This window comes from Pelophylax lessonae (assembly GCF_965119305.1).
Source record: "Pelophylax lessonae genome assembly, chromosome: 3".
NCBI lineage: Eukaryota > Metazoa > Chordata > Amphibia > Anura > Ranidae > Pelophylax > Pelophylax lessonae.
Genome location: NC_138770.1, coordinates 17,190,411 through 17,217,258, shown reverse-complemented (window position 1 = coordinate 17,217,258; position 26,848 = coordinate 17,190,411). Strand labels below are relative to the sequence as shown.

The 26,848-nt window shown below is 45.5% G+C and overlaps 3 protein-coding genes across 3 annotated transcripts in view; 1 reads left to right on the top strand and 2 right to left on the bottom strand.

Annotated features, from left to right (window-relative positions):
- Positions 1-26,848, bottom strand: part of LOC309550236 (uncharacterized protein) — a gene marked incomplete at both ends in the record, with an annotated part of 809,557 nt that overhangs the window by 521,378 nt on the left and 261,331 nt on the right. Inside the window, 2 exon segments of the mRNA XM_082250647.1 lie at positions 13,272-13,310; positions 13,425-14,177. Of these exon segments, the coding sequence (XP_082106773.1) occupies positions 13,272-13,310; positions 13,425-14,177 (792 nt within the window).
- Positions 1-26,848, top strand: part of LOC309548765 (uncharacterized protein) — a gene marked incomplete at its 3' end in the record, with an annotated part of 203,203 nt that overhangs the window by 67,142 nt on the left and 109,213 nt on the right. The window lies entirely within an intron of this gene.
- LOC309550731 (uncharacterized protein) overlaps positions 1-26,848 on the bottom strand; it is a 395,974-nt gene that overhangs the window by 313,695 nt on the left and 55,431 nt on the right. The gene's annotated exons all lie outside the window — the stretch shown is intronic.

The window sequence follows — 26,848 nt, the reverse complement described above, 5'->3', positions numbered from 1 at the left end:
AAGGTTCATAAAGTCCTAAAGAGACTGGTTTAGGCGCTCAGAGGTCAAAGAGTTCATATAGATATAACCTGAAACAATGGCAGATAAAAGTGTTGATGTACACAGGTGGGGCAAAAACAGTTTGCACAGGGGGGGATTAAGAGTCCATGTGCAAATTTCTGACAGTTACATAGTTACATAGTAGGTGAGGTTGAATAAAGACAATAGTCCATCCAGTTCAACCTGTGTAGGTGTGCGTGGCTGTACTCATCTCACATACCCCTGAATGTTCTGATCCTTGAGATGTAAGTCTAATGCCCCATACACACGTGCAGATTATCTGCAGACTTTTGTCTGCAGACTTACCAAAACCATATAATATGAGGTCAAACCTAAACACTTTCAATTTGTATGCAATCCGGCAGGCCCTTGCACTACATAGAAAAGGTAAGTCTGCAGACAAAAGTCTGCAGATAATCTGCATGTGTGTATGGGGCATAAGAGTCTTTTGAAAGCCACCATACTTCCCGCAGAAACCACCTCTTGTGGTAGAGAATTCCACAATCTTGTAGCCCTAACAGTAAAGAACCCCCCACGTTGCCTGTGGTTAAAACGCTTCTCCTTCTTAGAGGCAATCCAAGGGTGGTCCGCAGCTCAGGGTCAGCTCATTCAAACAGAGTGAAGTCAACTCTAAACGGATAAAGGAGGAGGGAAGAGCGCCACTTGAGTGCAAGATTATGATTTATTATGACATAAATACGTAGTAACTTACATTAAAGTAAGGATAAAAGCGTCTGTCAGGTCCAAAACGGTTCACAATGGTGAGAGGGGTCCACACAATCCGGGGTGCCTCAGGTACAGAGCGCCAGACCAGCTGGCTGTGTGCGTCCGAGCGATCGGGGAGATCAGAAAGATGCGGCTGTGGAGGGAACCGGAAGGCGTCTGACGTCAGCGGCAGGAAACTGGCAAGATGGCTGAGGGAGCTTCAAGACGCGTTTCGGAGTCTGCACGAGGGCCCGTCCAGGGCATGTGCACCCCTTCTTCAGTTGAAGTGAATAACATAGGGAGAGAGAGTGTCTTTTATATGCAAATGCTGGGGGCGTGTCCCGGACAATTAATCAGGGCAACAAGTATTTAAAAGGGCAACACTGTGGGCTGATTAATACAGACACTGGGAATGTTGTGAGGAAATAGAGGTAATAAGGGGTCACTTAGAAAAGGACAATAGGCAGATATGGCAACAATGCATGGAAATATGTGACTAGACACACCATGGTAAATATATGAATTAAGCTATTGCGACCATATACAAAATTAATGTATAGTACAGTACAACATGTTCGAGGGTATACAGTACTGGTCATGGTGGATATAAACAGATCCTAACCATAACAGAAAGAACAACAAAAAAAAAAGAAGAAAAAAACAATTAACTATTAAATAAATGATTATTAAATAAATTGGATATATATTATATTGGATATATGAGGGGGGGTGGGGCTGTGTTAAGTAAGGTCGGTGGGGGTGGGGGCACAGGGGGAAGAGAGGGGTGTGGGGGGGGAAGGGGGAGAAAGAGATGGGGGGGAGTTGGGGTGTGGAAGGAGGAGAGGGGGACAAAATACTTACAAATTAATGGGAGAAATTTGAATGAAACAATGAAAAAGAGAGGGGAAACCTGAAATGATAAATGGTAACATTAGAGGAGAAGTATACAAGGGATAAATAAGGCTGTTATATAATGGTATGGACGTCTAATTCTTCATTCAACCCATTAGGGCTAAGGGAATCTAAAGTGTAAATCCAAAATGTTTCCCGTTCACAAAGCAATGTGAAACGTTCAGCTGCAGGTAGGATATTGGGTATAGATTCTAACACCCAGATCTGTAGGCCCGAGGTGGAACATTGATGAAATTCTAAAAAATGGCGGGGCACACTATGCTTATCGCTTCCTGTCTCTATAAAACGTCTATGTCGACAGAAGCGTTGTCTCAAGGGGCAAATGGTTCGCCCTACATACAAAAGATGGCAGGGGCAGGTGAGACAGTAAATTGCGTGGTCGGTGGAGCAGTTGTGGAAATTGTCGAACTGGTAAGTTTTCCCTTTATGTGTAAAGGACTTTTGTCCATTCTGGACAAATTCGCACGTTTTACAGTGAGGTTTTTTACACTGAAACATGCCTATGAGGGGTATGAGGCAGAGAGGGTTGGACTTGGGGGGCTTGAGTTGACTAGGAGCGATTTTGTTTATTAGGGACGGAGCTCGGCTGTATGTGATGCAAGGGTTTTTGCGGATACTAGAGGAGAGGAGGGGGTCTTGTTTCAAAATATTCCAATGTCTGGAAAAAATCTTTTCCATGCTTTTGTATTGGCCATGGAACCGGGTAATGAAGCGGATGGTGGTGTTGGTGGGATCCTGTTCCTTTTTGGGAGGTTTACCAGGTAGGTAGGTGTTATACGCCTGTTCAATAAGTGATTTGGGATAGCCTTTTTCTATGAATTTGGTTGTGAGGTGGTTACTTTGGGAGATGTAGTCTGAGTCTCTCGTGCAAGTTTGTCTGAGGCGACAGAACTGGCCATTGGGTATGTTGTTAACCCATCGGGGATATTGACAGCTTTTAAATTGTGAATGTAAGTTCCCTGCTGTGGGTTAACTGTAGTTCCGGGAAAAGATGGTGGGACCGTCATGGCCTAGTTCAAGGTCTAGGAAGGCCAGATGTTCTTGGTGCCAGACATGGGTGAAAGATAGGCCAAGAGAGTTGTTGTTACAGTGTGAAACAAAATTGTTAATGGTGGAGGATGGGCCGTCCCAAATGATGATTATGTCGTCTATGTAGCGACCATAAAAGATGAGATGTTGTGTGTAGGGGTTGTTATGCCAGATATGTAAGGTTTCCCAGAAACCCATAGTCAAATTGGCATATGAAGGTGCAAAATTAGCTCCCAGGATTGATCAATTTTCAATGATACATAGCCTAGCTTGTGGGCTCTATACCTTTCACACAAACCTATTATCATACACTTATTGGGATTTTTTTACCAAAGACATGTAGCAGAATACATTATGGCCTAATTTTCTGACAAAAAATGATTTTATTGGATTTCTTTTATAACAGAAAGTAGAAAATATTGTTTTTTTTTTTTCAAAATGTTCGTTATTTTTTCGCTTATATCGCAAAAAATAAAAAACCCAGCGGTGAATAAATACCACCACCATTTGGGTACAGTGTAGCATGACTGAGTAATTGTCATTCAAAGTGTGAGAATACCGAAAGCTGAAAATTGGTCTGGGAAGGAAGGGGGTGAAAGTGCCCAGTATTGAGGTGGTTAGAGATGATTTCTTGTGTTAGGATTTGAATATGGTGGACGGTTTCATCATATTTGATGAGCCTCTGTGAGGTGAGTATACCCAGAAACTTGGCTGTGCAGAATTCTGCTATATTCTGCCAATCTTTGGTGTGAGTGGGGTCCAAAAATGAACATGTGGTGAGGACTCTGCGACCTCGTGGTGAGATTTTGCTTGATATGTATTTTTTGAGAAAAAATTGATCCCACCAATGTGTATTGGCTATATGTATCAACCTCTCTAGTTTTTTAGTCTGTATTAATCAGCCCACAGTGTTGCCCTTTTAAATACTCGTTGCCCTGTTTAATTGTCCAGGACACGCCCCCAGCATTTGCATATAAAAGACACTCTCTCTCCCTATGTTATTCACTTCAACTGAAGAAGGAGTGCACATGCCCTGCCCGGGCCCTCGTGCAGACTCCGAAACGTGTCTTGAAGCTCCCTTGCCTCTTGCCAGTTTCCTGCCAGACGCCTTCCGGTTCCCTCCACAGCCACATCTTTCTGATCTCCCCGATCGCCCGGAGGCACACAGCCAGCTGGTCTGGCGCTCTGTACCTGAGGCACCCCGGATTGTGTGGACCCCTCTCACCATCGTAGAACCGTTTTGGACTTGACAGATGCTTTTATCCTTACTTTAATGTAAGTTACTACGTATTTATGTCATAATAAATCATAATCTTGCACTCAAGTGGCGCTCTTCCCTCCTCCTTTATCCGTTTATAGTTGACTTCACTCTGTTTGAATAAAGTCCTAAAGTGCAACAAATCACATCGGTGCTTGTATGAAGGATCCCACTTCAGCAAGTAAATACAATGGCAAAAAGGTGCTTGTTTTAAAAGGTGCAGGTGCTCCCCTTACCAGACGGGTGAAAATAAGGTGCAATGAAATCTCCAAACGAATATAAGTGCAGTGATAAGTATAGACCAGCTCTGCCCACCTCGTGAACAGTCAAGAGTATATACTCTTACCAGATCCGATTATGCCATGGATATAAATAACCACTGGATATCCTTTCACCAACGACTGTATATCTAATGGATGTTCCCCCAGTTGTAGCTTCCTGTTGTCCCGTGAAGGTGAAAAACTTTGCCCCGGTAATGCTCCTCTGCTGCTTCTTTCAGAAATGTCTTCTGTTACATTTCTGAAAGAAGCAGCAGAGGAGCATTACCGGGGCGAAGTGGAACTAAAAGTATTGGATATTTCAAACTTTTTTAACAAATAAAAAAACTGAAAAATTGGGCGTGCAAAATTATTCAGCCCCCTTAAGTTAATACTTTGTAGCGCCACCTTTTGCTGCGATTACAGCTGTAAGTCGCTTGGGGTATGTCTCTATCAGTTTTGCACATTGAGAGACTGAAATTTTTTCCCATTCCTCCTTGCAAAACAGCTCAAGCTCAGAGAGGTTGGATGGAGAGCGTTTGTGAACAGCAGTTTTCAGTTCTTTCCACAGATTCTCGATTGGATTAAGGTCTGGACTTTGACTTGGCCATTCTAACACCTGGATATGTTTATTTGTGAACCATTCCATTGTAGATTTTGCTTTATGTTTTGGATCATTGTCTTGTTGGAAGACAAATCTCCGTCCCAGTCTCAGGTCTTTTCCAGACTCCATCAGGTTTTCTTCAAGAATGGTCCTGTATTTGGCTCCATCCATCTTCCCATCAATTTTAACCATCTTCCTTGTCCCTACTGAAGAAAAGCAGGCCCAAACCATGAGGCTGCCACCACCATGTTTGACAGTGGGGATGGTGTGTTCAGGGTGATGAGCGGTGTTGCTTTTACACCAAACGTAACGTTTTGCATTGTTACCAAAAAGTTTGATTTTGGTTTCATCTGACCAGAGGACCTTCTTCCACATGTTTGGTGTGTCTCCCAGGTGGCTTGTGGCAAACTTTAAACAACACTTTTTATGGATATCTTTAAGAAATGGCTTTCTTCTTGCCACTCTTCCATAAAGGCCAGATTTGTGCAGTATACGACTGATTGTTGTCCTATGGACAGAGTCTCCCACCTCAGCTGTAGATCTCTGCAGTTCATCCAGAGTGATCATGGGCCTCTTGGCTGCATCTCTGATCAGTCTTCTCCTTGTATGAGCTAAAAGTTTAGAGGGACGGCCAGGTCTTCCTAGATTTGCAGTGGTCTGATACTCCTTCCATTTCAATATTATCGCTTGCACAGTGCTCCTTGGGATGTTTAAAGCTTGGGAAATCTTTTTGTATCCAAATCCGGCTTTAAACTTCTCCACAACAGTATCTCGGACCTGCCTGGTGTGTTCCTTGTTCTTCATGATGCTCTCTGCGCTTTAAACGGACCTCTGAGGCTATCACAGTGCAGGTGCATTTATACGGAGACTTTATTACACACAGGTGGATTCTATTTATCATCATTAGTCATTTAGGTCAACATTGGATCATTCAGAGATCCTCACTGAACTTCTGGAGAGAATTTGCTGCACTGAAAGTAAAGGGGCTGAATAATTTTGCACGCCCAATTTTTCAGTTTTTTATTTGTTAACAAAGTTTTAAATATCCAATAAATTTCATTCCACTTCATGATTGTGTCCCACTTGTTGTTGATTCTTCACAAAAAATTTCAGTTTTATATCTTTATGTTTGAAGCCTGAAATGTAGCAAAAGGTCGCAAAGTTCAAGGGGGCCGAATACTTTCGCAAGGCACTGTATGTATATTCATTGCTCATTCATTAATTATATATAGAATTTTGGTCATATTCCATTCTTCAAATGTGGGACCATCATCATACATTTTTTAATACATTTTTTAATGCATTTCTCAATATACTTTTTAATATATTTTTTAATATATGGCCCTTACTGACACATTGATCCTTGAGTCATACTTATCCCACCATTTTTTCTAGACCTAGATTTTTCTAGATGGTGTTATACTGTGTTTCTTGATGTCATATACCGTCATTTTATTTTTAAATATGTATACATATATATATATATATATATATATATATATATATATATATATATATATGCTATGTTCTACTCCAACAGGGCTAAAGGTATCCAGCACTGATTTCCGTTGTTTATAGTCTTATCCAGGCCCTTATTCTGCTCCCCCTCCCACTTGTTTCCGCTTCCTTTTCCATATATAAGACTTGCTTTTAGACTCTCCCGCTATCCTACACTTTTTTGTGTAAATGATTTTTATTCAAAATTAAATGCATACATTGCAAATGAACAACCGTACAAATACAGTAACATATTGACATGGTACAGGCTTAACGAAACATAACAGTACAAGCCGAACAGTGCCTGTCCCATGGGTTGGGGAGGAGGAGGGGTAGAGGAGGGAGGGAAAGGTACAGGTTAGGTGAGGTAAGTGGAGTAAGGATGCAGTAAAGAACAATAATGTCAGTACATTAGAACTGGTCTACAATGTTGTTGCCCAGAAGTTCCATTGGGAGTTGAAGGATTGCAACTTCAATTGGTTGATGGCGATAGCCTTTTCAAATTGATAGTTCGTTTTTAATAATGAAACCACCTCTGACAGGTTCGGGGCATCGGGTGTTCTCCATTTACGTAGGACTACCGTCCTGGCCGCCAGAAGAACATGGGTCACCCAAGGTCTATACATGACAGGGATTTTATCTATACCTAGATGTAATAAGGCCAGAGCTGGGGACGGTGAGGTCAGGCAGCCCGTGTGAGAAGATATGTAAGAGAACACTTGGTTCCAAAAACTGCGTAGGGAGGGGCACGACCATAGTATGTGAAGCAGAGTGCCCACCTGGGAGCACTCCCTCCAGCATAGTTGGGATTATTTTGGGGAGAAGCCTGCCAGTCGAAAGGGGGTGTAGTACCACCGATTCGTTATCTTGAGAGCCGTTTCCCAATGGGTGGCACAGTGTGAATATTTGTGAATCGCCTGGAGAGCTGCCTTCCACTCAGTAATAGAGAAAGTCGCATTCAGGTCCCTGTCCCATCTGAACATGTGTGTGGTCTTGTGAAACGTCACATTGTCCAGCAATATATTGTAGTAGGTTGACAGTCTAGGGGAATGTCCCGACGTGTCTGTGAGTGCGTCCCATAATTTCCCGTCCACGGTTATTTTGCATAATGGGTGAGATAGTAGGAAGTGCGTTACCCTGAGCACTTGGTAAAAGGAGTTGTGTGGGAGTGCATACTTGCGAATGAGGTCGGGAGTTGAGAGCAAAGTGCCGTTATCATAGAAGGAGTTAAGTGACCTAAGGCCCCAACTAGTCAGTAAACGTGTGGGGAGGTCAGGTATATGCAATCGGAGAATAGAAATCGGTAATAAGGTTTCGGACAGAATGTCTCTTTCATTGAGCAGGACTGGAGAGCGACGCCACACCCTCAGCGAAGCTTGCATAGTAGGAGGCAGTAAGCGTAGGTCCCAAGCCTTCCATTTATCACTCAAAAGCAGCGCTTTGAGGTCCGAAATGGGTGCAATGTCTCTCTCCAGGTCCACCCAAATCGGGTGTTCGGCAGAGTTTAGCCAATGTCGTAGCTGAGCCAAGACAGTGGCCCAATAGTACGTCGGTATGTCTGGGATCGATGCCCCCCCAAATTGTTTCTTCCGAACTAGAGTCGCGAAAGCACAGCGTGGGTGCTTGCCCTCCCACACGTAGGTCGTCAAAGTCCTAGATAGTTTGAGGAGGTGCGTCATAGGGAAATGGATAGGGAGAGCTCTGAACAAATACAGCAGTTGTGGCAAGATAAACATTTTATACGCCGCCACCCTGCCGCTCCATGAGAACCACAGGGGGCGCATGCGAGATATGTCGGCATTGATCTTTGCCTGTATTCTGGACATATTTGTTGAGAGCAATTTGGCAGGGTTTGCTGGGAGATCTATACCCAAGTAGTGTATTTTATCCGAGGACCATGGAATGGGAATATTACTCGCGAGGGATATCTGGGAGGCGGAGGGGACCCCCATGTTGAGGACCGTGGACTTGGATGCATTTAATTTGTAGTACGATACCTTACTATATGCCTGAAGTGTATCGTAAGCTGCTGGGAGGGACGTGTGCGGTTGGGTAAGCATTAAGATAATATCGTCCGCAAAAAGGTTTATCTTATGATGATAGGAAGGGAGGGAGAAGCCCATTATACAGGGGTTGGATCGAATGGTCTCCGCCAGGGGCTCAATGACTAAGTTAAAAATCGATGGAGAGAGAGGACATCCCTGACGGGTACCATTCGATATATGGAACTGTTTGGACAGAGTGCCAGCAGTGTATACCCGAGCCGTTGGGGAAGAATACAGCGCTGTAATAGCTGACAGTATTGGGCCCCGAAAGCCAAATTTCAACAACGTGGCTCGCATGTACCCCCAGTGGACCCTATCAAATGCCTTTTCGGCGTCCAAAGTGAGTAGCACTGACGGGGTTTTGGATGTATGAGCTAGATGCATGATTCCTAGGACCCTTCTAGTCGCGTCCGACGTCTGTCTACCCACCGTGAATCCCATCTGGTCTTTATGTATAAGGGACGGCAATATAGCTTGCAAGCGTTTGGCGAGTATACGGGCGTATATTTTGGCATCGGAATTAAGCAAGGAGATGGGGCGAAAGTTAGCAGGGGTGTTAGGTTCTTTCCCTGGTTTGGGTAGCGTGACAATGTGGGCCCCTAGTATGTCAGGTGGGAGTGAAGACACCTCCATGGCCTTGTTAAACACTGCAACTAAAGTGGGGCTCGTGAGGTGGGACGTGAGCTGGAAGAATTCATTTGAGAATCCATCCGGCCCTGGTGATTTACCCTTGGGCAAGGAGGAGATGCTGGTTTGGACCTCAGACAGTAGAATCGGTGAATTCAACGATTCCAGTTGGTCAGTAGTGAGAGATGGCAGGGACACGGCCGCGAGGAATTGGTCAATATCCGCAGCTGTCGGTTGGTGTTCGCTAGGGTCGTTCTGTAAGTTATACAGCGCGCCGTAGAAGTTGGCAAATTCGTCGGCTATGGCCTGCGGGTGTGTGATTTTCGATTTGGTCGAGGGTTGCAGCAGATGTGCAATCCTTGACTTAGCCTGTTTGTGTTTAACCTGATTGGCCATATATTTCCCCGCTTTGTTAGCTTGAAAATAATGTTGTTGTTTAAGGTATTGGAGATGTTTGTCTGACTGTTCTAGGAGTAGGAGTCTAAGGTCCTGTCTCAGCCCAATCAAAGCCATCGAGTCCGCATCGTTCGGTCGTGCTTTGTTGGTCATTTCCAGATTGTGAATGTCAGTCGTTAGGGATGATACCTTGTCCCTCCTCTGCCTCCGAAGCCGCGACTGCTGCTGGATGCACACCCCTCTAATGAAGGCCTTGAGTGCACCCCACAGCACCCACGGGTCGGAGACAGAGGGTTCGTTAATGGCAAGGAACTCATGTATCTCCTTGTTGAGTCTATTACGACACCCGTCGTCCTGCAAGACCCGGGAATCACATATCCAGATACGTGTCGGGGAGAATTTGGCGGATTCCTCTATGGTCAATTCCACCACCGCATGGTCGGACCAGGTGATGTCAGCGATCTCAGAGGAAGTCGCCCTATTCAGCAAAAATAAGTCTACACAGAACAAATCTATCCTGGAATAGGAATTGTGTCTAGGAGAGAAAAAGGAATAGTCCCTTTCCGCTGCATGTTGACATCGCCAAACATCGTACAGCTTCTCTTTATGAAGAAGGGGCCCCAAGGACTGCCGTCGATCCCGGGGGGACGCCGAGGTGTCCAACCCAGGGTCGACGACAGCGTTGAAGTCCCCACACAACAATAAATGACCATATTTAACATCATATACTTGCGGGAGAACTCTCTTCAGGAACCGAAGTTGGTGCGAGTTTGGTGCGTAGAGTACACACAGAGTCATTGGCATGCCATTTATGTCACAGGTGGTGATGATGAACCTGCCGTCAGGATCCAGTACAGTCTTGTGGATTGTGACCGCCAAAGTGTCTCTAAACGCCAGCATCACACCCCGCTTCTTGTCGTTACAGGAGGCAAACAGGATCAGTGGAAAGTTCTTGTGGGTACAGCGAGGTTGATTGTCAACCTGAAAGTGTGTTTCCTGTACAGCTAATATATCAGCTTTCCGTGAGGTAGCCTCCTTCCACAGAGAGCTTCTTTTTGCGGGGTGATTGAGACCGTTCGCGTTGATGGATATCACCTTAATGGTCATGGGTAGACATAGGGATCCTTAGAGCTGACCTTTGGGCGTACAAAACAGAACAAAAATGCATCAGTTGCGAATCATCCTTACTGTCCAAGGAGGAGGTAGCAGGGGAAGGAGGAATAGGTATGAGGGCAAAAGAAAACAAAAAGCATAAGAAATGGACTGTCTCGGCAGTCCGAGAGCGGAACCAACCGCTAGAGAAATAACAGGAGGCCAGATAGAGGTGCTATCCGTGGCCTAGGACAAAAAACGTGGGTCCTCAGTGTGCGTTGGGGCTGGAGTGCACTGACGGAGACCTGGAGGATCTCTTGTGCGATGCTACTTGCCATTCAGCTTCCAATGGGCGTAAAGGTGGAGAGAAGGGCGGCAAAGCCTGATCCGCCGGCAGTATGTTCCATCTACGGAGCGCTGAAATCCCTTCTTCCAGGGATCTAATAGCCACAGATGAACCTTCATGGGTGACCAGAAGGGTCGCAGGGTATCGCCACTTGTGTTGTACCTGATGGTTGCGCAGAGCCTTAGTGATCGTGGATAGGTTGCGCCTAGCCTGCAGTGTGTGCTTGGACAGGTCCGGCAAGAGTTGTACAGCGCTATATGGATCCGGTAGCTGATTGTTCTGTCTGGAGGCAAGCATGATGCGATCTTTAGCATGGAAAAAATGCACCCTCATGAGAACATCCCTGGGAACATCATGCGTTAGAAAGGAGGGTTTGGGTAGACGGTGAATCCTGTCTATTAAAAGTTCTGAGTCCGGGATAGTGGGGACCAGAGTTTTAAACAGCTCCGTCGCATATTGCAGAAGTTGTGTGGGGGGTACCGATTCTGGAACACCTCTCAGCTTTATATTGTTGCGCCGACTCCGATCTTCTAGATCGGCGACCTTATTTTTCAGCCATGCGATTTCCTCGGATTGAGAGTTCGTCCTGTCTATAACCATATTGATGGATTCAGCATGGGTATTAACAGTTCTTTCCACTAAATCTATCCTGGAGCCCAGAGAGGAGATTTCTTTAGTTATCTGCCTGGTTTGCTGCTGCATGTCAGCCTGCATAGATGCTCGCAGGGAGTACAGCATGTTCTTCATTGAGGATTCTGAGATAGGGTTCCCCCCCGAAGGGCAGGCTGCAAAGGAGTCTCCAGGAGTGGGGCTGAAGGCCGCTGAGGCCTGATTGTTAAAAGTAAGTTCCATACCTGAATCGTGCAGCGCTGGAGGAGGAGAGTCCCTGCGCTGTCTGTGCTTTGCTGGGCTCCGGGATGACGGAGAAGGTGGCGAAGGTGAACCCGAAGATTGTCCGCTATCCGGGTTTGTAATCATGCGGCGCTGAGGTGGGGTAGTCTGGAGCTGTGGAAGCTTGGGGATCTGCGTCTGGCTCGGCTTCCCGCGCTGCCCTCCGCTCGTGGTCCCGCCGCCATTTTGGCGGAGCCCGGAGGCTTGGGAGATGAGATATCCCGTCATTTTACCGGACTGTCCGGTATCCTTCTTGCGCTTAGCCATGGCGGATGGTTCCCCGCAGGTCACGGATCGTGTCCGGGGTGTGTAGGAGCTTTGTGGGCCCTAGTAGCGGCGTTTGTCCTGGGTGGCCGTGCGGAGCTGACTCAACAAGCAGCCATCTTCCGCGCTGGCAGCCACGCCCCCCCCCCCGCTATCCTACACTTGACAAAAGAGCGCGCATGCCCGATGAGAGCCGTGCGAGAGCTCTGAAGCGCGTTGTGTTATCCATTGCCTCCTGTGACGTCACGCAGCGTACTCTGCGTTCCAGCTTGGTCCTTGGCGCCCAGCCGTATCCGGAAGAGGGACGATTCCCTGCACAGTGTCGTTCCGCCCTTCAGACTGGCTCTTGGCATTTCCACTCTCTGGGACCCCTGGATGTACATTAGACTTACCACTGGATTTTCCATAGCTTGTCATACTCCTTTACCATGTGAGATGCTATTATTATGTATTTAATACCCTTCAATAAATGCTGCACTTAGAGGCGCTCTGTTTGTTTTCTCTTGCATTACCCCACAGCACCAACTTCCCTGTGTTTTATGGAGCAGCCCTTACAGCAGCAATTGGACTTTGTCTGATCTACACCTGTTGGACTTTTTATGGACTGATTTTTTATGGACTTATTATCCCTTTGTATTCAGTCCACAGATTGTCCTTGTCCCCTATCACTTGCATGTGAACAATATTTCTGGTCCAAGTTTTAGCATATAGTTACCACCCTTATCAGCTTAAACCTAGAGCGCTTGTTTTTTTCTTGTAACTGAACATTTATGGGGGTGGGGTCTTATGGGGGAGGGACGAGGGCGGGGCTACCCAAACGTATGCTGCCATGGACATCTGTCAGAATAGCACATTATGGCCACTAGATGGAACTTACCATTTTAGGAAATCCCAATTCACCATGACTGGGGGAATGCAGGTCACATTTCATGAATACATTTATAACAACCAGATCTGTAAGTGTTTGTGAAATCTTCCCACACAAAATGTACTCAGCCAATGAAAGGTAAGGACTCTATTTTTATTTTTCTCCTGCTATCAATGGCCAACACGGGACAACACTTCATCCATGTCTTTAGTGATCTCTGATCTCCTTATGAAGTGTTTCTTACATGATGAAGATCAGCCATGGAGTATATCTGACGTGTATATCAGGGTGTACTTCTTCCCCACATGTCCACCAACATTCATATAGAAGACATTTCCCGCACTCAAGGCACTAATACACCTCCAGGGTTGTGTGGGACCCTGATGTACAGGAAGACAGGACTTCAGTAAGGAACAATTCCCTCACTCAGGACAGGAATACGGTTTCTCCCCCGTGTGAGATCTCTGATGTTTGTAAAGACTGGACATCTGTATAAAACATTTACTGCACTCAGAACAGCAATACAGCTTCTCACCAGTGTGCGATCTCTGATGCTTGGAAAGAGCAGACTTGCCTGAAAAACATTTCCCGCACTGATGTGTGGAAAGATGGGACTTCTGTGAAAAACATTTCCCGCACTCAAGACAGGAATACGGCTTTTCCCCCGTGTGCGATCTCTGATGTGTGTAAAGATGGGGCTTCTGTGCAAAACATTTCCCACACTCAGGACAGGAATACGGCTTCTCACCTGTGTGAGATCTCTGATGTGTGGAAAGATCAGACTTATGTGAAAAACATTTCCCGCACTCAGGACAGGAATACGGCTTCTCACCGGTGTGCGATCTCTGATGTGTGGAAAGATGGGACTTCTGTGAAAAACATTTCCCGCACTCAGGACAGGAATACGGTTTCTCACCCGTGTGAAATTTCTGATGTGTGGAAAGATTGGACTTGCATGAAAAACATTTCCCACACTCAGGACAGGAATACGGCTTCTCACCCGTGTGCAATCTCTGATGTGTGGAAAGATAGGACTTCCTTAAAAAACATTTCCCGCACTCAGGACAGGAATACGGCTTCTCACCAGTGTGCGATCTCTGATGTGTGGAAAGACCGGACTTCTTTGAAAAACATTTCCCACACTCAGGACAGGAATACGGCTTCTCACCAGTGTGTGATCTCTGATGTGTGGAAAGACAGGACTTCTTTGAAAAACATTTCCCACACTCAGGACAGGAATACGGCTTCTCACCAGTGTGCAATCTCTGATGCGTGGAAAGATTGGACTTCTGTGCAAAACATTTCCCGCACTCAGGACAGGAATAGGGCTTCTCACCGGTGTGAGATCTTTTATGCACATTAAGATTGCCTTTCAAAATGAAACTCTTCCCGCATTCAGAACAGGAGAACCTCTTATCTGTTGTAAGGACGGCACCATCCCTCACAGCTTGAGGTTCCTCAGGATAAGAGGAATACGATGGTCCGGCACTGTCCCTCACAGTCTGAGGTTCCTCAGGATAAGAGGAATACGATGGTCCATCTACACTGTGTGGTGCCGGATGGACATTTGAGGTAGCCGGGTTTTCTCCTGGACTATACTGTGTGATGTCCTCATCTTCTACTTTACAGTCTGGAGACAAAGTGAGACAATCCTCTGAGGTTTTCCTCATCTCCCGTCCATCTACTAAAATAGAAATACAAAGATTATTACTAGACATCAGCAGATTGGTTCCCCTAAACCAGGACTCCGCCCACATCAGACAGCTTTGTGGATCTTATAATTCCCCCCTCAAGGTAACTAGTAAATGGGTCCTCTGATCTCCTACCAGTTCATTTCTTTATTCATGGACCTTAGTCAGAGAGTGAGGAAACAATGAGAAGTGTCTTTTATAGGAGTGACAGTGATGAGGGGATTATAGGACGAGTGTCCCCTCCCCCTCTATCACTCACTGCCATCTTCCCAACACAAGAAGTCCTGCACTTCCTTATTTAGTCCATGATTTAGTCATGAATAACAGCGGGGCTGAGCCCCACCAGAGGTCAGAGAGTGAAGATGGTGGTATGTAATGTACAACAGAGAATATAGTGCAGGGGTCAGGAGTATGGTATGTACAACATAGGGTATATAGTGCAGGGGTCAGGAGTATGTAATGTACAACATAGAGTATACAGTGCACGGGTCAGGAGTATATAATGTACAACATAGAGTATACAGTGCAGGGGTCAGGAGTATATAATGTACAACAGAGTATACAGTGCAGGGGTCAGGAGTATGTAATGTACAACATAGAGTATACTGACGAAGTCGTGACGCGCAAGCGTATGACGCCACGCGTTTAGGGGGCGGAGACTCCGACGGACGAGCGACGATTTCACAGCACGGCTCCTCATCATATACATTATTGCCTGTATGGTCAGCACAACCCCGATTGTGCCCTATTATGTGAGTGACATTTTTTATACTTTAATAAAGGGTTGAATTTCAGTGAGCACTTAGATCTCTTGCAACTTTCTTTCATGTCCATCGATTGTGCTGAGCCCGAGATATTAGCAGCCCAGTAATTGGCATCCAGTGGTCCGGATTCACCTCCATTAAGGATTTATTGCTTCCTTTTTACTCAATTGAGGTGAGAGGCCATCTTGTGGCTAATGGTGGTGGTGTTTTTGAGCACATTGTGGATGGAGACACCTATCAAGCACTTCATGTATTAAGTTTACTTGGATTGGCCTTGAATATATATATCTTTTATGTACTTTATTGAGACCCCCTTTCTTTATTCATGCACTTTTGGATAATGTGAGATGTATATATATTAATTTTATGTATATCGTAAGAAGCACCTTGTCACTCTATGGTTTATGAAGCACTTTATATTGATTGTTTTTATATAGCGCTGTACTTTTACATCTTAAAGCGGAGTTCCACCCTGGATTTTTTTTTTTTTTTTTTTAATACCCCTGGGACAGTCAGGGCTAGTGCATTCCACAATGGCTAGCCTCTGATCTGTCCCGGGTTGCACTTACCTGTTAGGACAAATACTTACCTTGCAAACGTCTTGTCCAGCGCTGCCATCTCAGATGTGGGCAGCTTGAAGCCAGCGCGTCCTCTTCGGCGTCTTCTTCCGCCTTCTTTGGTCCCACGATGCTCTGCGCCGGCCCCGACGTCACTTCCGGGTCGCGCGCGTCATCCCTTCACAGCTTCTGGGCATGCCCAGAAGCTGTTTAGAAGGGGATGACGCGCGCGACCCGGAACTGACGTCGGGGTCGGGGCCGGTGCAGGCGCAATGATTCCTGGGAGCTATGACGTATATTTTCTTTGCTACGAGGTAAGTAAAAAAAAAAAAAAATATGCGATTATCCATTTCTTTTTCAGGTGACCCGGAGCGAGAAGATGGAAGTAAGTATAAAAATAGGGTGGAACTCCACTTTAAACCTAGAGTATATAGTGCAGGCGTCAGGAGTATGTAATAAATATATATATATATATATATATATACAGTATAATATATATATATATATATAAAAGATATATTAAAAAATACCCTCCAATGGAGTGGGGACTATTATGGGCACATAAGACAAAACAAATTCCAAAAACATGGACTATAAAACAATATCCATTTTATTACATACAGACTGAAAACTAGATTATAAAAGAATGTGGCCTGTGAACATTTGTGTAATAACATGCTGGAAAGAGAGGCTGAATTGTGACCATCTAACATGAACTTCTAGACCAACAGGCTGGAGCAGAGTGATTGGTGGTGCAGCTGAGCAGCCAGAACGGCACCGTGCTTTGCTGTTACCAGTGTTTTTGCAGCGACACCACCCAGCCTGATGAATCTGTGGGTCTGGAAGCTCATGTTAGATGACCTCAGCTGCCTGCTCTGTATTCAGCATTACACTTACCATTGGATGACAGTTCCATCTAGCAGTGTGGTGTTGCTGTCACTAGTGTAATTACATCCATCTGAGGATACCTGGTCCTATTTTGATGCCCCCTGTGGCTCTGCAGACTGAATCACAGCGCCCTCTGTCTTAAGCCTAAGCATCATGGTAGCACAAATTTTTGTCTTTATGATCCTTGGCTTGTCCATGTGAAGGCAGTGTATATGGCCGGAATACCTTTATACCTACCATATGAGCATCCCGAAGAAGATTTCCGACCCTCATTTTCGAAATGCCTCGGATGTCTCATTTCATTATGTTTTGGTTGAGGTCTTGGTAATCATACCGGTAAACTGCTATCTCACAAATGTTCACAAGACACATTCTTTTATTCTAGTTTTCAATCTGTATGTAATAAAATGGATATTGTTTCATAATCCATGTTTTTGGAATTTCTTTTGTATTATTTGCCTATAATAGTCCCTACTCCTATGGAGGGTATTTTTTGGATGTTATGACCGGGATGATGGCATTCTCCCAGCTTTCCACCATTTACATTTATAATATAAATTATACAGTGTAAGGGTCAGAACTCTTAATATTGGTATTCAGGAATCAGTGGAAGCTTAAATGTTCACATGAGACAAGTTGCAGAGGTCCCACACCGCTGCCTCCCATCTCCTGAGACTGCACTCAGTGACTTGGGTGTGAGACTATACAGACATATCCCTCCACCCGGCACAGCCAGCAAATAACAGAGCAAGTAACCCCGGGAGAATTGTTCTGTCAGAGATCTTACTAGACCCGGGCATGGGGAAGAAGAACCAAAACACATGTCCTAGGTGCCTAGGTCTGGTAACACCTATAGTGAAAAAATTTTGCTGCCAGCTGAATCCCAGAATCTCCATAAATCCAGTCTAGAGAAATAAATTGTGTCTGCAGCACAGAGAAGGAAGATTATCCAAGAGAAATACAGGAATACAGGACGGGGGAACACAGCTCAGGAAAGTGACCAGGGGATTACAGGCTGATATCACCCAGTCCCCGCCCTACTCTGGACCAATCAGTGAGCAGTATGGGTGGAGGAATGTATTTAGTGTTAATGACCCACCTGTGCTGATCTCTGTAGGAGTGTCCTCCTCTATAAATGTCCCCGTTATTCCATCCTCCTCCATAGACTGCTGATCATCCCTCACATACCTCTCTTCTTCTTCTGCTTTAACCTCAAATTCTATATCGATTGGATCTCCACTCTACACCAAGAAAATGAGAGAGAATATCATCTTTAAAATATAAGATTTATTATTGTGACATCACATAAAAATCCACACATTGTCTCCATGAGTGTTTTATAAGCTCCGTCCACCAACCTTGTAACAGTGAGGGATGGTGTGACCTTCCTGTGTGGAATCCCGGGAATACAGAGGACGGGGACATCTCTCTGGTGGGTTCCTGGTATTAGGTGGCTCCATCATATCCTTGTGTCCTTCTGAAAACTCCTTCATCACTCCATACTCCTCATCCTCCTCTTTATACTCTCCTTTAACATTAATATTATCATCCCAGAGGTTTCCACTCTGAATAAATAATAAAAAAATTCAAGTAACAAACATGCTGTGTTTAAATCAGAACTACCAATCATTGAAAATCATCTACCTGATGATGGTGAGGGATGGTGTGATCTTCCTGTGTGGAATCCTGGGAATACAGAGGACGGGGACATCTCTCTGGTGGGTTTCTGTAGCTGGATGACTCCACCATTGTGTCCTGATACAGATCTTTGTGTTCTTTTAGAAACTCTGACTCCTCCATCACCCCATCCTCATCATCCTCCTCTTTTATCTCTTCTTTAACCTCAACTTTAGAATCTTTCAGGTTTTCACTCTGAATATATAATAAAAATGACATCAATGTAACAATGCAGATAATGTACAGATCCTAATGATACTATCAGTGATTGTTCCTCATCTACCTGATGATGGTGAGGGATGGTGTGACCTTCCTGTGTGGAATCCCGGGAATACAGAGGACGGGGACATCTCTCTGGAGGGTTCCCATTACTGGATCCATCTGTAGGAAACACACACACTGACTGAATACATTGTTTCTATGTGTTTATCAGATGATGGGGGATCTAGGTGGAGCCTCCGTACTGCTCTCTCCTTTACAATAAAGTCTCCTCTTACCCGGAGATGTGAGGGGTGGCTGATTCTCCATAATGACGTCCTTGTAGAGATCCTTGTGTCCTTCTAAATACTCCCACTCCTCCATGGAGAAATAGACAGTGACATCCTGACACCTTATAGGAACCTGACACACAATGATATAGATAACATCCACACACATAGTTAATCTGGTTGAAAAAAGATACAAAGTCCATTCAGATTATCCAACATAGAAAAAAAAAAAAACACACATAGAAAACCTCCATATATTCAATCCTATACCCACACCACTGATAACCTTAGACCTTTCAGAGTAAGAATCATTAACCACTATTCTCTGTCTTTTAGCATATTTTCTATCCCTTTTACAAATGGATTTTACAGCCTGTAGACTTTTTACCTTACACATTAGCCGTGTGTGGGGAACGGTGCCACACGCTTTTTCAAGTATGCCACGTCCACAGCCACCCCTCTGTCCAAGTATACCACGTCCACAGCCACCCCTCTGTCCAAGTATACCACGTCCACAGCCACCCCTCTGTCCAAGTATACCATGTCCACAGCCACCCCTCTGTCCAAGTATACCATGTCCACAGCCACCCCTCTGTCCAAGTATACCACGTCCACAGCCACCCCTCTGTCCAAGTATACAACGTCCGCAGCCACCCCTTTGTCCAAGTATACCACGTCCACAGCCACTACTCTGTCCCAGTATACTACGTCCACAGCCACCCCTCTGTCCAAGTATACCACATCCACAGCCACCCCTCTGTCCAAGTATACCACGTCCACAGCCACCCCTCTGTCCAAGTATACCACGTCCGCAGCCACCCCTCTGTCCAAGTATACCACGTCTACAGCCACCCCTCTGTCCAAGTATACCACGTCCACAGCCACCCCTCTGTCCAAGTATACCACGTCCACAGCCACCCCTCTGTCCAAGTATACAACGTCCGCAGCCACCCCTCTGTCCAAGTATACCACGTCCACAGCCACAGCCACCCCTCTGTCCAAGTATACCACGCCCACAGCCACTACTCTGTCCCAGTATACTACGTCCACAGCCACCCCTCTGTCCAAGTATACCACGTCCACAGCCACCCCTCTGTCCAAGTATACCACGTCCACAGCCACCCCTCTGTCCAAGTATACCACGTCCACAGCCACCCCTCTGTCCAAGTATACAACATCCGCAGCCACCCCTCTGTCCAAGTATACCACGTCCACAGCCACAGCCACCCCTCTGTCCAAGTATACCACGCCCACAGCCACTACTCTGTCCCAGTATACTACGTCCACAGCCACCCCTCTGTCCAAGTATACCACGTCCACAGCCACCCCTCTGTCCAAGTATACCACGTCCACAGCCACCCCTCTGTCCAAGTATACCACGTCCACAGCCACCCCTCTGTCCAAGTATACCACGTCCACAGCCACACCTCTATCCAAGTATACCACGTCCACAGCCACCCCTCTGTCCAAGGGAAAGACATGGGGGGAGCTTTGAGGTCAGTGTGATGTCATAGGACATATAGACTCTGAAGGGAGGGACATTTGAATGGAGAGATTTGAGAGTCCTCTATATGAGGCTCCCTTGCAAACTAAATCATTGTTCCTGGGTGCGTCCTACCTCTAAGCTGAAGCATGAACTTTGAGCTTTACCATACAGAATGTGGGATCTATTGATCGGAGGCATATTCTGGACCCTATGTCTAGGCCCAGGACACTTGATGAGCCTACTAGGATTCCCAAAGTTCCACCTAAGTTCACTTTTTTTACCAGCTATTGGTCCCAACATTTCATGGTAAAGAAACTTCTGAGGAAACACTGGGGCATCCTTAAAAGCGATAGGGTTTTGGGGCCCCTCTTACCTGAGTCTCCTGCACTCACATTTAGGGGCTTGCCCCCGTTAAGACTGTCGGTTGTGCCCAATATAGTTGATCCCCCTCGGAAGCCAGTCCCGTTTTTTCAAATGAAAGGCTTTTACCCATGCAGACGTTGTTCCATCTGTAGGCTGAATCATTTGAGGAGTAAAAGTATACTGATTTTTCTTCAAATGTTACTAAAAAGACTTTCGAGATAGAACACTTTTCCACATGTACAACTAAGAACGTTGTTTACCTTATTACTTGCCCTTGTGGCCTGCATTACGTAGGCCGCACCATCCGTCCTTTTCAGGTACGGATGAACGAGCATGTGGCTAATATTAGGAAGGGCTTTCCTAAGCATTCCTTATCAAAACATTTTGATCTGAAACATGCTAGGGATCCTAGGGGCACTTCCTTTATGATCATATATGTACTACAGCCTCACTGGAGGGGTTGCCATATTAGGAGGGAAGTATCAAAATTGGAGATGAGATGGATTTATTTACTCAAGGTGTATAGGCCGTTTGGCCTGAACATTGAATGGGATGTTAATGCCTTCATTAACAATAGCTGAGGTTTGCCCATTCACTGTGATTCCTTGACCCATCCATCCATCCTTCTCTCTCTCTTTTAGTCATATCGTTTACATCCATCCATTTAACTATAATTCTACACCATGCCTTTTAGCTTTTTAGAATGTATTTATTACATGATTGAATTTTCGCTGTCCGTAATATATTGGGTCCTGTTTACATCATGATTTTATGGAATATGCGGTTTCCATTTTATAGTAGTTTTAAATAAATGTGATTATATAATTTTAGATTGTTATTTTAAATTTTAGATTGTATTTATTGCATTCAATTATTTTGTATTTGAGCTGTGATGCACTGGTTCGCTTCTGGTGACTTCCCCATTCGGGATTCTGAGTGTGATATTTACTCTTTTGTGTTTTACTATGAGGCTCCTACCTTGACCTAGATTCCGTATTACTATTGGGTGATCTGCATTTCGTATCATCTCCTTTTCGGAGCAAGTAGATGGAGCCTCTTTGGCCATTTTTGGCCGCTAACCTTATTATTTCCTGGCTATGCACTTCTTGCGCTCCAGGTTGGAGCGCATAGGTCACCTCCTGTTGCGAGTGGTCACGCCGGAAGTCCCAGCTGTGCATTATTGCCGGTTATCCGACTGACTATTTAAGGGCTGTGACGCGGGCGCTGGCTACGCCCCCTTGACAACGTCGTAATGACAAAACGCGTTGGGAGGAGCTAATCCAGCGTCACTTCGTCACACCCGGAAGCCCGAAGTCGGCCATCTTTTTGGTGGTACCAGGGAGACTGATCGCCAGAAGCCTCCGGTTCATCATAGCAACTATATGCTCATTTATTTGGTTTGTGGGTGAGTGCAATTTCTATTTGTTTGACAATAAACTGTATTTGGCGATATCACACTATGGGCTTGTCCCGCTTGTCTATTATTCCCCACTCCATATCATTCCTGTGAGAGATTTACCATCAAGATTCTGAGGGAAGCCAGTGCTGGTTTATACCTGTGGTTGGATTTTTCTGGAGCAGTCATGCTGGGAGTAGGCTGTAGTAGTCCTTAACTACTCGATGTGCATTTCCTATTTCTCTCTGGTAAGAGACTGTGTTTGGTGGATGGGATCACATGCTGTTTGTCATCTTATCATTCACCTGGGTGGAAGATCTCTGTCATACAACCAATTGGATTGAACTTTATTATTTGATCATCTATTGGATCATCTACTATTTGAGTGGACTGCACAATGTTTTGATTTAGGTCACATTAGTGTATTGTTTACATGCCTACACTTAACGATCCTGATAGATCGATGTTACCTATTTGTATTTCACAGCCTATATAATATGCATTGTCCAGCCGCCACATTTTGATTCTACATATGCTTTAGCACGACTCCCTTTGTCTTTTCATACAGAAATGTGTCAGGAATTTGTGAAAGTAATCTCTCATGTGAGCAGGGGATGTCTGGAGGAACGGATTGTAAATAGCAGACAAATTTCTCCAGAGCTCCTAATGGTGGGGATGAATTTTTCAGCATGCTGGTGCCAAGTTTCCACCCTAAGCAACCCCCCCCCCCCCCCCACGGTCACTGCAGGTGTGGAGAAAAGCTGTGTAAGATATGGAGGTGAGATGAGGAGGAGATCCAGGAATCAGGATAAAGGTCAGGGCAAGCAACAGACGAGCGCATCCAAGAGATGAAGCCGGGGTCACTACACAGAAAATCAATCCAAGGAAACAACAGGCTGGACGAGGAATAGCAAGAAAGGAGCTCAGAGACAAATGAGAATATTGCTCAGCCAATGGGAGATTATCTCAGCATGACTTACATAATGAAGGAGATGAGGGGGAGGGGGAGGAAGTCACTTAAGGTGACCATAGATAGATACATGGAAATTCAGCTGGTTCAGCAGGGATCGGTCACATTTCCATCCATGTGTGGTCACTGTCGGATAAAATTCACTCCATCAGTAGCTGCAGCCAATAGCTTCATCACTGATCTGTGTATTCTGAGAGCGGAGGAGTGCCCCCCATTGTCAGAATACAATAGTGCAGCGGGGCGGATTCCCCCATCCCCCTCCAATGTATGGATTGAGGAATCGCTTCAGTTTTTTTTCTCTCCTCCCGCTGGCTGAACAATAAAACTGAACCATGTATGGCCAGCTTGGGAAGGTAGATATATTATTCATCAACTGATCCCCCTGAAGAGGTTAATCTAGGTTTCCACACTATATATGGGTATATCATCATCTGCTGGAGATAAAAGACATCACAGTGACTATGGAGGAAGAGGATGGACATGACGGGGGGGGGGGGGGGGGTTACTGGGTGTAAATAGAAAATAAGATCTTATTACCTCCTCTGCTGCCACTTCCAGTAATGTCTCCTCTCTACTATCTCCTGACTGACCTTTCACCTGGAACTTCCTGTCTGTCCCTGACATCACTTCCTGTCTGTATTTCATAGAGACTTCCTGTCTGAGTAGAAGTGAGATCACCACCTTGTGGAGTTCAGAGGAACTGCAGCCCTGAGAAACATCTAGTAGTGTGAACACGGCCTTGTGCTGTGTGTGTATGTACTGTATATTCTTATAGATGGGTCATCTCCACTCCCACCAAGGGGGATAGAAATATTTCTCTATCGTTCATTGACAGATGTAGCTCCATATCTTCTTAGACCATTGGGTTATGTTTCTCCCATCAGGAATAGGACACTAGGCAGAAAAAAGCTTTACCACGCCTATGGGGCTGTCCCTGCAGGCATAACCCCACACACTCTGCTACAGCCCTCCATTTGTTTCTGCCTAGTTTAGGAGTAGGACCTAATTCCCTGCTGGGATTTCGGTCTTAGCTATTTAAAAGGGAAATTTTTGTTATATGTAATCTTTATTTACTAGTTTAGAGTTCCTGGAGAACTACAAGCAACAGCCAACTGCAGTTTTGCACTAGATAATCTAGATCCAGCCTGGACAGCGAGAGTGAGCAGGTTATAGTCCAGCACTAGGCCTCACCATGACAGAGCCCCGATGGATGGGGAAGACCCTGCGAGTGGACCGTCTCACTGGGACGTGATGACCTGGAACGCCCTGAGTCTCAGTGTTCCCCCTGGCTGGTAGCACCCCCACCCCGGGTGGGAGGTGGTCTATTTGGAGTGGCGCCCACCTGCTACTGTGGTATGGTGAGTAATGCTTTCCCCCCAATCCTCTGGCAGTCTCGGGGTGGACGTGGGCCCCCTCCTTGGAAAGGTTGGACCCTCAGGAGATCCCTTGGTTCCCGTGGCCTCTTGGACATACCAGCCCCCCCCCCCAGTTATTCTCCCCCTTCCCCTAGTAGGTTCTTACCTTGAGGGGCGGTAATAGTATGGCCGCTGCGGTGTTCCTGCGGGGGGGGGGTGACTGTCCTGGTGGGGTCTTTTGTTAAGGACCTTCTGATGCCACTTGTCTGGGACCAGGGGACCTGGAACTGGGTCCCGAAGACCGCATGGCGCGTCGTGGGGGCCGCCATTTTGCTATAGATTTGTGCTCAATATTTTCCATTGAAAATGTATGGGCAGCCATTTTCTGTTAGTTCCCCATAAGAATGCATGGGACGGCCATTTTCTTGTAGTCCACATTCGCTGGACAGGCAAAAGGCATGACACAATAGATCTAGCAATGACCCAGGCTTTTTTTCAACTTCCTGTGTTAGATCGTTTTTACTTTATGTTTCACGCGTGATGGTGAGGGCACCCCCTTAGTAGTGCTTCCCCACTCCACTCACCAGAGCAATATGACTCCCAGATTTTCAGCTACCAGAGTCACAAACATCCTTCACACTCTCCTCACCTCCGATGGCAAAGGAACTGGATCCTCCTCGCTCACTCCTGCAAATCTGCTGCGCTTTCTGTCAGTCTCCCTCCTAGACTCGGCTTCCTCCTCCGACCGCTGTTCCAGCAGGAGCTCCGCCTCTTCATACACACTCAGGGAGGAGAGAAAGGGGAAGGATATACAGTACATACACACACAGCACAAGGCCGTGTTCACACTACCAGACGTTTCTCAGGGCTGCAGTTCCTCGGAGCTCCACAAGGTGGTGATCTCACCTCTACCCAGACAGGAAGTGTCTATGGAATACAGACAAGAAGTGATGTCAGATACAGACAGGAAGTGATGTCAGATATAAAAAAGATTTTCCGGGTGAAAGGTCAGTTGCTAGAAAATAAAGAGAAGACATTGCTGGAAGTGGCAGCAGAGGAGGTAATAAGATCTTATTTTCTATTTACACCCAGTAACCCCCCCCCCCCGTCATGTCCGTCCTCTTCCTCCATAGTCACTGTGACCTCTTTTATCTCCAGTAGATGATGATACACATATATATGGTGTGGAAACCTAGATTAACCGCTTCAGGGGCAGAACATTTCCCCACTTATGGGGCCGGAACATTCTCTTCATTCTTATTTCTCGATTAGTCTTTTTTTGTTTAACAACTTAGTAGACTTGTATTAGGTGTGGGGGATGGGGGGTTTGTTTATACAAAAGGCAATCTTATTTGTCCCTTTTTACCAGTAGATAAAAAACTAGCAAAAAATACTTTGTGATCTGTCAAGCCAAAGGTAAGAGACTTCTGGATCAAAAACAACACTAAACTGAATGTTCCTCTGTGTAATCCCACCGGGGTCCATTCTTCCCTCATATTATCCCCCATACATCCCCATCCTAATATTGTACAACCAGTACAGTCCACATCATTCTCCGTCATCAATTATTGGTTTACAGGGAAACCTGTATAGATCACATGACCAATGAGGATGGAGGAGGACCAGAGTCACATGACTGAGAAGATACTAAACCTCACCCTGGAGATCATCTACCTGCTGACCGGAGAGGTGGGGAGGATTCTGGGAGGTCACATGACATCACTCTTATCTCTATTAATAAAACTCAGACCTGACCGGAGAGGGGAGGAGGATTCTGGGAGGTCACATGACATCACTCTTATCTCCATTAATAAAACACAGACCTGAACGGAGAGGTGAGGAGGATACTGGGATTCTAACATGATATTCCTATTGGTTCCTCAATACAGAGATTTCCTCTGGTAAAGTCAGGTGATCATATGACCATCACAGTGCCTCCATGTGACTCCCTAAAACCTGAGAGACACAACATGCAGAAGATTCTAGAAGTCACCAAGAAGATGATGGAGCTGCTGACAGGAGAGGTGAGCGGTGCTGGGAATTCTTTTTTGTAATTTTATTTTTATTGAATTTACCAAAAATAAAGAAGTTACATCCATTGTATTTCACAAAAGAGGCAATGAAGAGGGTATATATATATTACACCATGAAGAGGGTATATAGATATTATACCATGAAGAGGGTATACAGATATTACACCATGAAGAGGGTATATAGATATTACACCATGAAGAGGGTATATAGATATTACACCATGAAGAGGGTATATAGATATTACACCATGAAGAGGGTATATATAGGTATTACACCATGAAGAGGGTATATAGATATTACACCATGAAGAGGGTATATATAGATATTACACCATGAAGAGGGTATATAT